The 17,306-nt window shown below is 39.1% G+C and overlaps 1 protein-coding gene and 1 gene segment (V, D, J or C); both read right to left on the bottom strand.

Moving 5' to 3' along the window:
• LOC125905338 (major histocompatibility complex class I-related gene protein-like) lies at window positions 1-10,464 on the bottom strand. Of its 2 annotated transcripts, XM_049603276.1 has the most exons (7): window positions 10,343-10,464; window positions 7,007-7,276; window positions 6,070-6,348; window positions 5,187-5,489; window positions 1,440-1,535; window positions 1,119-1,136; window positions 1-927 (listed from the first exon to the last, which is right to left on the bottom strand). In XM_049603276.1, exons 1-7 carry the CDS (start codon window positions 10,389-10,391, stop codon window positions 878-880), a joined length of 1,065 nt encoding a protein of 354 aa, XP_049459233.1. In that variant the 5' UTR covers window positions 10,392-10,464; the 3' UTR covers window positions 1-877. The 2 variants fall into 2 exon arrangements, with proteins under 2 accessions (XP_049459233.1, XP_049459234.1); XM_049603277.1 differs by lacking the exon at window positions 6,070-6,348.
• A 4,230-nt stretch (window positions 10,465-14,694) lies between these two features.
• Window positions 14,695-15,357, bottom strand: LOC125905363 (immunoglobulin kappa variable 3D-7-like). The segment is given in 2 exon segments: window positions 14,695-15,002; window positions 15,219-15,357. Coding segments are annotated over 2 exon segments (360 nt in total).
• Window positions 15,358-17,306: the final 1,949 nt, after the last annotated feature.

Raw genomic sequence — 17,306 nt, 5'->3', positions numbered from 1 at the left:
TGAAAAGCAAAACATTAGCACCAAAAGAAAGAGCAATACATTTGATTTTCACATTCATTTATGGTTATCAGTACACAGGAAAATGTGCCAGAGGTTGTGTGGATTCCTATAGAAGCCCATTATTCATGTTAAATCATGTTTGACCTTTCATTAGGTCCTAGGTTAGCTGTGGCGTTATAAATCTGAGCCCTCTGACAGGCGACACCATTCTCTGACCCTGACCTAATGTATCTTTAAGCTGCCTTTAAATCCTTCACTCACCCAAGCAAAGAGCTGAAACTCTGCTGCCTTGTATCTCCATCATATCTGCTCAGGTTAAACTACAGTGGCTGGCCCAACGACTCAACAGGTAACTTCATGAATGCCATGGTCCGCTCAACTGTCCAGCCACCATCACTGTCTATGTGGCTCCTCCAGTCTTACCAGTAGCTACTAGTTAGTAACCCCTGTGGTAAACTTATCATGAATCATGTCTCTTCACCTGTCCTGTCTAATCCACCACAAGAGGTGATTTTAATCACTGCATTCAGTCTCTACATGTTGACAGAAACCTGTAATTCATTTGTTCTGAAGCCATAAAATATTACAATATAATCAAAAACATTTATTTAGCATTCTTAGAAACAGGAAACACTTTGTTGCATCACAGTAAAATAAGTGAGAAAATAAAGATTAATAGAAAAATCTGACATACTATATGTAAAACATTAAAAATGTGTGATCTGGAATAAATTTATTATATTTCATTTTTGAATATCAAGCATATGAATCATAACCACTTCATTCTGATTGCAGGAAGCCATCTTTCAGACTTTTTTTGTAAAGCTTTGTAAAGCTATAATGTAACAGATATCATAGTGTTTACTCTTTTTGTCAGTCAGGTTTCTGGATTGAGTTTCTCAGAGAGCTCAGAGCTGCTGTCAGGAGCTGTGAGGTCAGAAACAAACTGTTAGTGTGAAACTGTGTGAAGTCCACTCATCCTGCTCTGAACTTTTATAAACAGTAAATGCAGAAACACACTTGAAATAATCAGCACAATAATGTGAAACCTGTTTTAATCTGCAGCATTAAGTGTGTATCAGATCAGTAGAAATAGAATAAGAGTAAGTTTTACTTACGAGATGGGGGAAGTTTGGCTGAAATTAAAAAAAAAAGATGATAATTTCAGTTACAGTCGGAAATGCCAGAATATATAAATCCATTCCAGCCTTCTGATTAGTCCTTACTTTATTTACTTATCTCTTTTCTACTACATCATTGTAGTTTAGTCGTATTATTGTGACTGACAGGCTCTGAGCCTGACAGCACTTACTGTTGGTTGTATAAAATTGAGTTGCAGGGAACTGATGTTTGTTTCAATTCAATTCAAATGCAACCAGGATAAAAGCATCAACTGAAAGACCAAAATCAAAGAACTAGAAAAGCCAGTTAAACAGCACCTTTCCTCTTTTTGTAAACAATGAATCCAGTGGAAACAACGAGGACGAGAACAACCACTGCTGCAGTGATGGGGACGGTGATGTCACTGGGCTTCTCTGATAACAACAACAAAAACAAAAATAAAACATAGGCCCGGTACAGATAAAGCAGGTTTGAGCAGAAGTCCATCCATCCATCCATCCATACATACTGTACATACATACATACATACATACATACATACATGTGGGTTTGTTGCTGTAAACTAAGACTGACTCGCTCCACCAGACTCCACACACAAAACAAAATCATACAATACAGTACCAAAATAAACTTGATGAAATCACATTAGTTCATAATCACAAATCAGCTCTATAATCATACAGAACAGCCTTTGTTGACCAGAGTCTATCCAGCCTGTGTTTAAAAGAGTTAACTGAAGGAGCCCGCACCACATCCTCTGGGAGCTCATTCCATGCCTTTACAGCACGAAGTGTGAAAAAGTTTTTTCTCTTTTCAGAAAAATACTGGAATACTTTTAGGGAGTTCCCTCTTAACTCATACTGACTATACGAAAAGTTTACAACAGGCTCAACTGTGGTATCATATATTCCATGAACAAACTTATAAACCTCGATCATGTGTCCTGTATACTAAAGTTGGTAGTTGCGATTTTCTTAACCTCTCTTCACATGACATTTCTTTGAGACCTGGGACTAATTTAGTAGCTCTCCTTTGAACCTTCTCAATCTTTTCTATGTATTTTAATTTATAAGGACACCAGACCGAGCTTGCAAATTCAAGATGTGATCTCACCAGGGATTTGTATAATGGCAAAAATATTTCCCTACATAAATTTTGAAAGGTTCTTATGATCTTATAATCTTATAACCACCAGCATGGAGTTTGCCTTTTTAACTTTTTCTGAAATGTGTGCGTGGAATTCAAGTGAACTATCGACCAGTACACGTATGTCCTTTTCCTCATCCATATGCTTGACCACCAGTTCTCCAATAGCACAATTAATTTTATTGTCATTAGATTTCCCAGTGTGTAAATGTTTATACTTTTCTTAATTTAATTTCAATAACCACTCATCACACCGGTTACTCATGCTATGGAGATCTTCTTGATGATGGGCTGCGTCGGTGTCCTTAGTAATTATTCTAAACATTTTAGTATCGTCCGCAAAAAGATACACATCAGATTGTAACATATCTGGTAAATCATTTATATAAACAACAAATAGAACAGGCCCCAACACAGATCCCTGTGGAACTCCAGAGGTCACTGGTTTCCAGACAGAGGTGGCACCATTTACCACCACCTGTTGTTTCCTATTACTTAAAAAGCCCTGTATCCAGTCTGTAACTCTGTCATGTATACAATAGGATTTTAGTTTTGACAGTAGTCTTTCATGGGGAACTGTATCAAAAGCTTTTTGGAAGTCCATATCTATGCAATCAACAGACTGTCTATCCAAAGCTGCAGACCACTTGTCAAGAACTGAGAGAAGCTGAAGTGTAGTTGATCTTCCAGATATAAATTCATACTGCTTATTGCTGAAAAGTCTATTTGATTTCACATGATCAGCAATATACGTCCTGATTAGCTTTTCCATTGTCTTACATACTACGGCTGTAAAACTAACTGGCCTGTAGTTTCCTGCTAATGATTTATTTCCTTTTTTGAAAATTGCACTGATTTGTGCCTCTTTACATTCACAGGGTAACTTTGATTCTAATGATTGATTATATAATATTGTTAGAGGTTCAGCAATCCTACAAGCCAGTTCCTTTAAAATCCTAGGATGTATTGCATCTGGTCCTGGTGATTTGTAGATGTTAATATTCTGTCGAAGCTGTATAGTGTCCTCAGTAGTTATCATAAAAGGTTCTGTTTGCTGGACTTCCAATCCTGGCATTTCAGGAAATTGCCCTTCAGGTTCCCTCACAAATACACTGCTGAAGTATTCTGACACTTTTTCATTATCTTTGTCCGTTTTAGGGGATTTAATGTTATTCTGGTCAGTATACAAATCTCCAACTGAAGTCCTAATTTTTGTCCTCTTATTTATATAATTCCAGATAACCTTTGGACTCTGCTTAGATTGCCTTGCTAAATCTTCTTCATAATTCTTTCTTAAATTTCGTGTTCTCATTTTCACAGTTTCTAACTCTGCAATACTCCTGTTGTACCTCTGGGTTTTTACTGCTTACTGCCTTTCTTGCAAGGGTATTTTTTTCATTAATTTTACTTTTCGTAATGTTGTCTAGGGAAAAGTTTTGTTTTTTATTCTTATCATAAGCCCTGATTTTTAGGATTTTACCACTAGCTACAAACTCATCCTGCACTTCATTCAGCTTAGCCTTAATTAGTCTGCATTTTTTTTTATCAACATCGTGATTAGCTAAATGTAATTTCCAATCAAAGTTTTCCAATTCCCTGCATGCTTGCTCTAAATTTGCCTTATTCTATTTTTTTCTTATTAATTCATTACTCAATGCTTTTGTACAACAGATGACCTTAAATAATAAAACACAATGATCACTTTTGCCCAAAGGACTCAAATACGAGACATGTGTTGGATTTAAAAAGACAGACACTGTGGCACTTTTTGGCAAAAACTACAATTACCCTCAATGGTTGTTCGCACTCACAGTTTATATCCATGTCTGTGAAAACATGGATGCTTCACACACATCTTCCCCCCGACAGCACAGAGGATCTAAACAATCAGCACAGTTTCAAGGTGGACACCCAAGATTAGTGTCACCAATTCAGTATCTGACCAAATGTCTCACCTTCTGTTCCTGAGTTATGACGCTGAATAATGGCCAGAAAAGTGTTTTTGCAGAACATTATGATGTCACAGTGAAGTTGACATTTGACCTTTTTGTCCTATCAGACAGTTGTGTGAAATTTTGTCATAAGTAGAGTATTGATTCTTGAGTTGTGACCAAAACTATATTGTGTGAGGTCACAGTGACCTTATCAAAATATTGCGTTCATGAAAATGAGTCAGATATAAGGTCACAGTGACCATGGCCTTTGACTACCAAAATCTAATGAGTTATTTCTTGAGACCAGGTGAACATTTGTGCCAAATTTCAGGAAACTCCTTCAAGGTGCTCTTGAGGTATCACATTCACGAGTATGGCACAGACGGACAACCCGAAAGCACAATGCCTCCTGCCACAGTTGTCGCTGGAGCAGAGCAGAGGCATAATAATACAGGAATCATAATATAAGAAAATAATTAAATCTAAACTGAAATGATCAAAGTTAAAGTTGTCTTCACTTTAGCAAATTAGATACAATGGAAAAAAATCATGTTGTGGAGAGTTCAACATCGGCTATGTACTGTATGATTCTGAGTTCAGTAAAGAATGGACACGCAGAACAAAGCTGTTATTTGTGTGGTAAAAACAATGTGGTCTATAAAATGCTTTAAACTTTCTTTGACTTTAAAATGAACTTGTTAAGCTCACAGGATCTGACCAGAGATCAGGGGGCGAGCAATGTGCATTGGTTTATCATTATTTTTTGAAGATGACTTCCCAGCTAAACTGGAGGACAAAAGCTAAGCTACCCAATGCTGAGGTAGCTAACACACTCACTGACAGGTTAGGCTTTTTGTCCATGTGGTAGCATGAACACATTAACAGACCCATCCAGCACCAAAAACAGTGAAAAATCAATGAATCATGAACTGCAGGACAACTAACATAAACTAAATACATCTTTCTCACATCTGTCACTCTTACCCATGTTGGTCCTGATCACTGCTTTGTCCAGTGTGGTGACGATGTGGTCCTTCACACCAGAGAGATGAAACACACAGTCGTACCTCCTCCAGTCTTCAGGTGGGACTGATGAAAGGTTCAGGTCAACAGTCATCTGGAAGGATCCATCGTGGTTGGGGAGGATCTCTCCGAGCTCCACGTCCTCATGAATCTCCTCTCCATCTTTCCTCCAGAACATCATGGCTCTGTCAGGGTAGAAACCTGTAGCGTGGCAGCTGACTGGAGAGGAGGGAGACTTCTGGAGGAGAGACACTGAGGGAAGGTCTGCAGACAGAGAGAAGCAAGTACAGAATATGTGAGTTCTACCTTTTTTTGCACAGTACATTTCAATGCTTGTTCATACCAGTGGTAGATAATTGTTGCTGGTCAATCAAAAATTGATCTCAATCAACAACAGATGGTGTGAAAATTCTTCTGAACAAAATAAATGAATAAGTATATTAAAAACCCATTAACTACGCCTGCCTTAGTTACCTCCACACTGTCTGTATATAGATAGAAAAGGAAATTACACCACAACTTAAAAAACTCACTACAGTCAGAGAAGAAAGATCCGCCTGTTTTTGTGGATTACAACAAAGCAGATCATAGCAGTGTTCAATGAAACAGCAATATGTCTATTCTGAAACACTGTAAACTTACTTAACTCATGCTAACTGTGCACTAACTATCACAGTCTCAGCTTGGATGGACAGAAACGTCAGAGCACTCCAACATGTCAGTCTCTACTGATTGGTGAGAGCTAAATCAAACTTTACTGCCACAGAAAACAGTCAAACAGAAGTTAATGTCAGACAGGCGACTACTGATGTAATGGAAACTACATCAGGTCATGTGATTCTACCTTTTCTCAGCAGAGAGCTCTTTCCAAAGGCCACATAAACCTTCAGCCACTCAGGACAAATGTATGCGAAGTAGTTTTCATGGTGTTTTAGTCTGACTTTGTCAGCATTCCATCTCAGTTTGGTGACGACAGCCTGTGGTTTCGGAGCGACCCATGTCAGTGTCTTCAGGTCCAATGATATGAAGTCTTCTCCATCATAACCATACTGCATAAAACCATTAATCTCTCCAGTTTCATCATCCCACTCACAGCCACTCATCATCTGGAAAATGTGGATATCTATGAAACAGAGACTGTATTGAACAATGGTGTACAGACAATACCTCCAGTGGGAAGATGATGTACATTGTGTGATGCTCTGTTATCCTCCCAGTCTTGTGGTATGTTTTTGATTCAAAAGCAGATCATCAGTGCACTTTTTCTTTACATAAGTGATGAAACCCAATTTCTATTTCAAAGTCTAAACGTTACAATGGTAACTGTAAATTTTAAGATGATATCGTTTGCTGTTGTTAAATGTGTTCATCAATATGTTCACTGTTTTCCATGGTGGCATGTCAGAACAATGAAGTTTTCTTCACAAATTCCATGTAACAGGTCGAGATTAATTGATTCACACATGGTAATTTTGTGGGTGAAAGGATATATCTCATCTACAGTAGTTGCATTGGTGTGAACTGACAGGTTTTTAGAACATTGCATAATGGTGCATTGCATGTAGTTGCCTGTTTCGACTTAACACCCCTTTAAATCAAGAAGGCCTCACGGCCCCCCCGTGATGCTTTGGCATCCCCTAATGGTTGGTTGAGAACCTGTGCTCAACTTTGTGCACTTCTGTGGTTTGACTATTAATGTTGGTGGGAATGAGTTTGGGTCACTTTACTTTACAGCTAAGATACAGAGCACTTTAACAGTAAGAATGAAATACAAGCTGTACCTCCACTTTGGTTGAAGCGCTGCTTCAAGCTGTCCATCCTGGCTTTGTAGGCGTGTGGCAGGTTCTCAAGACACCGTTGAGTGTACCACTCCAAATGCTGCGGATTGTTTTCAAATGCTGATTTCACCCAGTCCTGTTTTGGTTCTACGACCTTTATATCGGTGTCGCAGTAACCAGCTAGAATGTCATCAACCACTGCAGCACCCACAAGCTGTGGGAAGTTTGGGACTCCAGAAGATGCAGTGAAGAAAAACTTCAGGGAGTGTTTTACTGCAGGACAAATGAGGTACATTCAGTTTAAATATACACATCATCATCACCTTCATCATAAATATGATATATGTGGCAGGTAGCACGGAGGAAAAAACGAGGGGCACCAGGTAGTGACATCTTTAATATAGGGAAGAGGTGGAACGAAGGCTGTGATGCTGGTTCAGGCCGTTGGGATGAGACAGGTGCACATCTCATCCCATGCTGGCGGTTTGGGAGGACAGCACCAGTGAAATGCAGACAAACTGGTAGACTGTGAGCTGTTATCTGTGTGTAATGTGTTATTCTGTTGAGTTTGAATGTTTGTCACATTTATTGTTCCCATGCTTTTCAGAGCTGCTTCCCTGTTGGGTTAAAGGCGCTGGTAGTCGGTAGGAAAGATCAACGTGTTTTTAATTCTAGCCATGTAGCTTTTTAACATTTAATCACTATGCATTTTAATCTTTTGTTATTAAGTTTTTTATGATTATCCATCTCTGTCTCTGCAGAGCATCAGGGATCCATTAGCTGCTCTTTCTGTGGGCAAGTTAGGGGGTGATCACACAGAAATGAGACGCTAGAGACGTGGACGCTTCAAAGACGTTTGAAACGCTGAAAGCGCTTATTCAATGCGTGCTAGCTACTGGCGTCTGACACTCAACAAGTTGAAAATATTTTAACTTTTCAGCGTCTACGCGCGTCTAAAAAGAAGGGTCTACAAAAACGTGCATCTAAAAAGACGCCAGAAAAATGCCTGTTAAAAAGACGCACCGTATCATAGAAATACAATGGTTTTACTGACGTTGCATTTCTAGCATTTCATCTCGGTGTGATTGCTCCCTTAGTCCACCCTGACACATGAGCCGGTAAAGGGACAAAAAGATATGGGTGTTGCCCTCAGGGCAGACTCGTTTTCTTTCTTTAATTTTTGATTCACTTTAATCCTAGCACTTCAAATGCAAGACGTATTGATTGCAGTGTGCACTGTTCTAACAGTGGAACTTAAACCCTGCCTTTTAAGAGACGGCTGGGGGGCCAATCCTGAGGAGGGTGAAGTGGGAGAATACAGATTGCATGTCGAGCTTCGGTAATAAAAAATGTCTCCCTGATAAAAGCATGTGGTACTGTCATTAAAGGGATTAAGATGAATTAGAAGAAAAAACATTTGGAAAAGAGTACTAAGAACAGTTTGAAGTCTGAGGTTTTTGCTCACAGGGATTACTTTTAACATACATTTAACTTATTACTTGAAACTTTGTTTAACAGGAACATCTGATATTGTAACACTGGCTGAAACATTTGAATACATTTTATGTTTATGTTACTATTGTTTTTCGTTGTTGTCAGAATTTAATCAAAAACTAGTGGTGTGTATTTGTCCATGCATTTAAAACAACAATAAAAGGGGTGTGTGTTTGTGTTGGCATGAATGAATTTGTGGTGTGTTTGTAGTCAGTGCTCTTACAGCCCTGAGAGAAAAGGCAGGAAGAAGACAGGGTGTGAGAGGGGTGACAGTGAGTGATAGACAGACAGATGCAGTACAGCGCAGTAGAGATGGATGGGTAATGACCGGGCTGTGAGCAGCTAAGGACAGCTAGAGGTCAGAGGTCAGCAGTGATGCTGCAGTGATGAATCAGTGTGTAAAAGTAGCAGCACTGTCACTGCGGACTGAAATAAACATTGCATAATTTCAAATAGTGCTAAAATCACTTGCTTAGTGTGTAAACAATCTCTCCATTTGTTAGAAGCTCTGTGTTCAAACTAGGGCAGCAATGATTAGTCAACTAATCAATGACTAATCAACTATTAAAATAATCGGTGACTACTTTAGTAGTCGACTAATCGGTTTGAGTCATTTTTCATAGGAAAGTACGATAAAAGTACCCCCAAAATACTCTTATTGCACCTTCAAATATTGGCAGACTTACACACTCTCCCATGACAGTGATCTAAAACCCTTTAGCGTGAGTACGAAACAAGACATTAGGTGACATAATTTTGGGGTTTGGGAGAGACAGACCGACATTTTTCAACATTTTAACACATTTTTCGATTAAAGTTAAGTAAAAGATTAGTCGACAATGAAAATAATCGTTAGGTGCAGCCCTAGTTCAAACCAGTAGAAACAGAGCCCTGGAACAATTAAATGATTCTTCTGACCTATAACAATAAATAGGCTACTTTTTTTTTTACCTGTCACACTAGACTTTTGTACATGGATACTTTTTTCTTCAGTGATCTGATTAGTCAGAGGTCAGGGTGTTGACAGCCTGTGATCCGATACCCTGAAGTTAAGCAGGTTAGCTGAGTTAACCCTGAAGGTACCTTGCTAACTTCAAATCCTGCTTCGTAGTACAGGCCTCTGGTTGATAACCAGTTTTGCAGTGCTGGTTATCCAGATGGCTGATATTAGAATTAGTCAAACCAGATAACGAGAAGATATCCTGGGTAAGATGAACTGGCTTTGTAGTAAAGGCCTTAGGCGTGTCATACGTAGCCTCCATATGCCCTCACTGTCTGTCTTCATCTGTCTGGCTGTCTAACTATCTGTTTATGTCCTGATTACGTAGTCTTCACTCTAATACCTGTCTTTATTTGTCTTGCAAGGATTCAAACTCTTTTATTGCTGATTATGTGATGTCTGCTAATGCTTCTGTCATGCTATGCATAACTGTGTCCCTTCTGGTAATGCTTATGTCTTGTTGTCTATAAATGCCTTGTTTGCTAATGTCTTGTGCATAACTGTTTCTTATGTGATAATTTTTATATCTTGTACATAATGTCTGTTGGCTGATTGCTTATGATCTGTCTGTCCTCTGCCTTTAATGTGCTAACTGTTTCACTTATTTTGTATTTATGTTCTCTTCATGCTTTTATATCTTTCTGTTTTGTGGCTATCTTAACATCTGGTCCAGGGACAACAGTTGAAAAGTATCCCTTGGCTAACACATTTACAGCAACATCTTGTTATGTGCACTGTAAAACTCAAATCATAAAGAAACAAAGTACTGTAGACGTAAAAGTGAAACGAAAATACAAAACCGAGAACAAAATACATAGTCGAGTAGAAAGTGAAGCAAGTCTCACCTGATGACGACACGTGACACAAAAGAAGAAACAAAAGTATTGTTTTCATTTTGTTTCGATGAAGAGGTGACCGAGCCGGCTCAGCTGTTTGTTCTGCTTTCTCCTCGCACTGGGAGGAGGGAGTGTCTCTGTTCTGACGCGACTCTGTTAGGGACTGTACAAAACTTATTGGGGTGGGGAGGGGGATGAATCTGCCGTTTCATTAATTAATTAAAATAAGAAAAAAAAAAGAAAGACAAATAATTCAGTTCCTAACTGATCACAGTGACACATCGTTGTTTAAACTATGCTGCGCACATGACATAATTTGTAGCATTCATAATTCACAGAGACAATTTTTATATCTGTCAGTGATCCAGTATAACTAAAGGAAGCAGATGAAACTACAAAAGCCCAGTTTTCACCAGCAGTCTGATAATAATAATAATAATAATAATAACAACAATAATAATAATAATAATACATTTCGTTTGTAGGCGCCCTCGCGACATTAAAGGTCGCCGTACAGGCAAAGATAGAGAAAATAACACCAAATTGAAAAAGTCAGTGAGATAAGAAATAAAGTAACAGAAAACTATGCATAATAAAATAATAATAACATAACAACAAATAAATATTCAGCAAAACAAGTTTACAGTAAGTAAATTCTGTGTAAATAGTGAAGGTGTGTGGCTAGATGGACAGCAGTCATACTGAATAGGCTTTTTGAAAGAGACTGGTTTGAAGAAAGGGAGAGAGTTGATGCTACAAATGTCCAGCGGGAGGGAGTTCCAGAGGCCGGGGGCAGTACAGCTAAAGGCTCTAGACTCCATGGTGGTCAGGCCGGCTGGTGGGGCAGTCTCATTTTTATTATAAAAAGTTGTGGGTGGTACCATTGAACCATTCCATACAATCCTGTTTTTTGGGGTTTTTTTTTCGTCAGTTGGTAAATGGAGAATCAAAATTTGGAGACTATTTTGCAGAATGTACCTACTGTTTCTACAGTGACAAGTTTACATACATTAGTCAACTGTAACTTTAAAATGAAAGACTGTTTTGCTGCTTTTTTACCTTTACTATTTAACATTTAGCAGCTATAGACTGAGAAAAAAAAATCATTTAATTCATCATGTTGCTCAAATCACCAGCAGCTATCAGCAACTGTTAAGGTGGAATGTTTTCTTGCATGTTACTCAGTGCATGAGTTGAAGTGAATCAATCAGTACAACTTAAATGCCAATATGATAATGTCAATGTCAATTTTATTTATATAGCACAATTCATTACAAGTAAACTCAAAGTGCTTTACATTAAAAACAAAAATATATATCACACAACATTAAAATCCAGAAAAACATCAACACAATTATATAGAAGCCCCTGCCCTGTCACGTAGCCGCACATGTAAGAAGTGCAGTCATATGATTAGGACACCCTAATGCCAAGGTTTCTGACTTACTCGCTGCATTTCAGAGACAGTGATTCCAAGTGCGAGGACATTATTTGTCTTTGACTTTTTGGACCAACTAGGAGAATCTCAGTCTTGTCTGTATTCAGCTGTAAGAAATTTGTGGACATCCAGTGAGTAATATCATTAAAACAATTAATTAATCTGTTGATAGGACTGAGATCATCGGAGGAAAGTGAAATGTATAACTGTGTATCATCAGCATAAGAATGGTAGGAAATATTATGTTTCTTTATGATAAAATCAAGTGGGAACATGTACAAATTGAAGAACAGTGGCCCAATAACTGATCCTTGTGGGACCCCAATGTGATATGATAACTCTGACCATTCCATTTCTGTTCATTGTCTCTTTTGCATAGCATATGCTGTGATTATGATTTGAAATACCACTTTTTCCTTACTTGGAGAAAACAAGAATGTGTGTGCTCCGACAACACTACAGCCCTGCACAGCTCTTAACCCCCCAGCCTGTTCCTTTTGTTTTTAAAAATGTTGGTGTGCAACCCCATTCCAGTGACAATTAACAAGATGCAGACGTTCCTTTGCCTCGAGTAAAGAAGAAAAACAGTGAGAGCTGTACAGGACAGTGATGTGGTTACTTTGTGGTAACATTTCTACCTACATTACAGCCAATAGATGGCACCAGAGGGTAAACTCAGAATCTTCACACAACAACAAATGAGGCAACGGTGGAGGCCAGAGGGAGCGTTGTAAATGGTGGAGTTCTGTGACGCCATTAAATACATTGCAACAGGTGGACAGAGAATTCTTTTCGCTATAATGATTTGTTTGGTCCCGTCATTTTTAAAATGTCTTTGTCGTCTTCTACAGTCATGTCTCACTTGAACTAACACTGCCTCCGATCTCCGGTGGTACTGCTGTGTTTTGTCCATATCTTTGAGCTTTGGGGTTGCATTTTTGATGTATGAAAGGCGCTATATAAATAAAGTTTGATTGATTGACTGATTGATTGATTGATTGATTGACTGATTGAAGAAAACGTGCACAAATATGGTGAAAATGAACACAGAGTACGGACAAAAGGCTCCATGTGTGTCTGTGTATTTCATAAACCAACTTGGGTAGCAGTACCAGAAACACAGATGTTTCGACAGAAAGTCAGTTTATTAAATTTACCAAAAGGACATTTGTGAGTGCTGCCTTTTTTCCCTTTCTGTTTGCCTGTTTTTGGCCGTGCACCTTTCGAGGGGATTTATTTTGAGAGTGCTTGCTTCTTTCCTACATGAGTCTGTATATTTCTAACATTGAGCATTAATGAGCCTGCACTGGTTTTGTTCATATTATAGTATAAAGATGAGTGAATGATAATCATTTGTATTTGGTTGAAGTTATTCCATTAGAAGATATACACTGGAGTAAAAGTGAACCCATTTTTTTTTATTAGTACTGTAACCTGCTGTCATGGTTCAGCAGTGACGCATGTCTGTTGCCATGGTTACTGAGCTCAAAGAGGGAAGTGAAACATTAAAGACCAGTTTCATCCAGTCTGAGGGAGACCAGCAGAACTAGTAGTCACTTCTGCCGCAACCAAAAAGACAGAGTTTAGTTTATCTCATAAAAACCTTATTAATCTCTCTGCCTGCAGTGGGTCGTGCTGCCCCCCTCCAGTGAGGAGCTGCAGCAGGGGAAGGCCACACTCATGTGACTGGCCAACAAGGGCTTCCCCTCAGACTGGAGTCTGGCCTGGAAGGTGGACGGCAGCAGCAGCAGCAGCAGCTGGGAGGAGAGCAGGAGCCCTGGGGTGCTGGAGAAGGACAGCCTCTACAGCTGGAGCAGCACCCTGAGGCTCCCTGCAGACCAGTGGAGGAAGGTGGGCTCTGTGACCTGTGAGGTCACCCAGGGCTCCCAAACTCCACTCGTAGAGACACTGAGGAGAGACCAGTGTTCCCAGTCCTGACCTGACTCACTGGGACTCTGCTGCTGGTTTTACTCTGATACTGCTCTCAGTCTGCACTCAGCAATTCAGTCTTTCTATTTTCTTTTTCCCATCACCCACACTTTTATAACACGTTTCATTAATAAAGCTTTGCTGCATGTTGTAACTTATTATTTCAAAATAATAAAGACCTTTTCATCAAATCAATGGTTTTCATGTGTTCTTGTACAAGAACAGACTTGCTGTCTAAACGGTACCCTAAAATACTAAAAGATTTATCTCAGCTGAGTTTGCTTGGAAGTGTCTTTAGAAAGAAAATATGAGAGAATGTAATGCCACGATATTTTCAAAACAAAGTATTCATCTGATAATCATCGAATTATGACCCACACATGGCAAAGTCAATTCATTCTTTATTCCAGATTCCTTAAAGCTTTTGTTACTGCAGAAACTGTTTTTTACTATAGTAATTGTAAGCTCTTTTTTCTGCATCATAGCTGATTTTGTAAATATTTTATGGAAAATCAGATGTACTGTAAGTATTTTATAAATGCAATGTGCCATTGACAGAAACTCTGATCTGGAAATGATTTTAGATTTTAAAGATTTTAAAGATTAATGAATCTGAGTAAACTACAAATTCTCAGAAGAATAAATTGTATTTGGAATATGAAGTAGGATATCATCATAGTATCAGTGTCAGCAGTGTGAACTAAAAATATAACATGACTAATGTATTTTCATATGAACACACTGTCATTGAAAACATATCACGTGTTTAAGATTGTTGATAACTGAACAACTTTCATGTAAATAAACTGATTATTTATATATATATATTTGGAGAATAACAAAACATTAATATTATTATAACTTTTTACAGTATAAATACTATTTCCTGACATTATTCTACTATATGAACTTCAGTGCAGGTCAAACTTTCTGTGCAGCTGTTGTGTCAGATCAGTTCCTCTCCAGCTGAGGGAGGTTTTTGTACGACGTTGTATCATTGTGTGAACGGGAGGCTGTAATCCTGCTGACAGTGATAAACGCCTGCATCTTCAGCCTGAACTCCACTGATGGTCAGAGTGAAGTCAGTTCCAGACTGAGTCCCACTAAAACGATCTGAAATACCAGACTGACGGGATTGAGCATTATAAATCAGGAGTTTAGGAGCTCCTCCTGGTTTCTGAAGGTACCACTGCAAGTCATTAGTAACACTTGAACTGGCTTTACATCTGATAGAGACAGTCTGTCCTGGAACAACAGACTGAAATCCAGGAGACTGAGTCAGGATGATTTCTCCTGATGAATCTGGAAAACATGAAAAAGAGCAGAAGGGTTATTGAGACAAATCCAGTTTGGAGAAAGACGATCAACATCCAGACAGAAGAGTATCATTTCTTTAACATGGAGAACAGATGGAAGAAGGTAAATGCTGCTTGTTTCAGTGTTTCTCCATCATAGCAGAACATCATTGAGGTGAACCTGGTTGCATCCTGAAGCAAAGTTTTCAGAAGAGAGTCTCACCCTGAACAAGGAGCCCCAGGGTGGCCAGCAGTAGAATCAGTGACATCATCATTGTGCTGTCAGCGTGTCAGTGGCTCTGAAAGGCCTGGACAGCCACTGATCAACACTGGTCTCTTAACAGCAGGGAGCAGAGAGGCAGGACACATATGCAAACACACAGAGTCAGTCAGCTGTAGCTGTCCTCAACATATCATGGTGTTCATCTCTCAGTGGTGACAGCATTGATTATTTCTATGTTTCTCTACATAGTGGGGCATGAAAGAATGGTACAATTTTGTCACTGAAAAAAAAAATCATTTGGCTTCCTCCAAGTAAATACAGTTTTGTTGTCTGCCCCTTATACCCCGGGGAGGGGTCAAAAGGAATAAATGAAATGAAATGAAATGCTATAGTGTGACATAAAAAGGTTTCACACCAGGACACTGATGTTGTTTTGCTCGACATCATGTTCATTCTCTTAGCGAAGGGATTAATGTTAATTTAAACACTTTTGAGAAAATGGAGAGCTTCAATATCTGCAATTAATACTTGTCGGAAATTTGAAAAGCAGAGAAAAGTACACGGAAGAGCTGCTTCAGTTACTGTCCACATTATTAACTAGAGGAAGGGAAGCTGCAGGTTTTTTCATGTATAAATGAATATCATCTATGTAGAAGATGATTTTACTATGGTGTTACTTGAAGACGATGTTTGAGAATTTTATGTTTCACATCTTTTTAAAGTTTAATTGTTCAAGTGTTCAGATGTTTCTATTGTATCATCTGTTCAATCTGCCCTCAGAAATATAGGTGTCACTTTCAAACAGACATTGACTCTTGAGCAGCATTTGAAGTGTTTGATCCACCTCTGTATTTTTCAGTCAAGATACAATATAAAATGTTGTGCAGGTGTGCCTCAAGCTAAGATGAAGATTTCACTGCACTTACTTATTTGTCCATTTACTCTGTTGTAACTGTGTTTTGCCATGTCTTTCACATCCATGCATCACTAACCAGTGGTCCAGTGGGCTGTCATATGGCCTTTGACCAGGTCCTTAAAAAGATCTCATATCACTGTCTTCATTTTTGTTGCTCGCTTCCTCCTACAGAAAAAATCCAGTTCAAGAAACTTGTGATCACTTTTAGAGGTCTACACAGTCGGGCACCCTCCTACAGTATATTAATGATGTTATACAGGCCTAAACACTAGGAGGTCAGAAACGTCTCATGATCAGGTAGCCTGAGTATCAGACTGAAGCTTCCAGAACCTTCAGTCTGACATGGCTTCCACTGAAGGCGATTTACAAGGGGGAGGGAATTTGATTTTTTCCCTAACCAATCAGTAGAGATCAACGACTCACCCAGAATCTGACGTCATTAGTATCCATGCCTCAGGGTGCCGAAAACAAGTGAGCATTGCCCGTTTAAAATGTCTCCGTCGTCGTGCACGCCCAGCTGCATCGCCGTTAAATCCAGTTTAGCAGCTTCCTTAATTTGGTCGTTCATTAACGCGAGTAGTGGCGAAATACCTCGATAGCATCGTTAATGTGGTCTGTAGGATCTGTAGCGGTCACCATTGTTGCTATCCTCACCAGTTACCCACCGGCGTACAGCTTGACATCAGCGTGGCGCTGATTGGCTAATCGCTAGACCCGCCCCCACCCCTGGTGTTCATTGGTCCGTCCGGCGTTTGGACGAGATAAATCGCAAATTCATTGAAGTATGCCAGACCAGAGATACAAGCCTACTCAGTTGAGTGGGCGGGGTCTATGGTCTGGAACCAGGCTAATGATCAGGGCTTGTTGGTTTTCAAAGTATTGTTATACAACAGTTTGTGTGATGTCTTGTGAAAACTCACACACAATGGTTTGTATCATATCTAACAACTTAGTGCTTAATGTTAAGTTATGTACATTAGGTTTAGAAAAGTAAAGTTATGTAGGTTAGGTTCAGGAAAAGAAACATGTTGACAATGTGCCTTAAAATATGTCAAAGTTCATGTAAGAGCCAAATATGTCATTCCACTCAGCAGACATGAATTGTGTTTACCATGGATGTACACTGGTAGCGCTGTACTGGCACTTGGAGCACTAGTGTATAAAGGTAGGAA

Source organism: Epinephelus fuscoguttatus, linkage group LG17, assembly GCF_011397635.1.
Source record: "Epinephelus fuscoguttatus linkage group LG17, E.fuscoguttatus.final_Chr_v1".
Taxonomy (NCBI): Eukaryota; Metazoa; Chordata; class Actinopteri; order Perciformes; family Serranidae; genus Epinephelus; species Epinephelus fuscoguttatus.
The sequence above is the reverse complement of the archived record's forward strand: the minus strand, read 5'-3'. Positions and strand labels throughout refer to the sequence as shown.

What these genes read in the sequence shown, in the direction of transcription:
- LOC125905338 (XM_049603276.1), bottom strand. Translation starts at nt 10,391, where the DNA reads ATGAAAACAATACTTTTGTTTCTTCTTTTGTGTCACGTGTCGTCATCA. An exon ending in GTGTCACGTGTCGTCATCAG is followed by an intron (nt 7,277 to 10,342) that starts GTGAGACTTGCT and finishes TTTGTCCTGCAG; the next exon opens with TAAAACACTCCCTGAAGTTT. An exon ending in GAGCTCTCTGCTGAGAAAAG is followed by an intron (nt 5,490 to 6,069) that starts GTAGAATCACAT and finishes CTCTGTCTGCAG; the next exon opens with ACCTTCCCTCAGTGTCTCTC.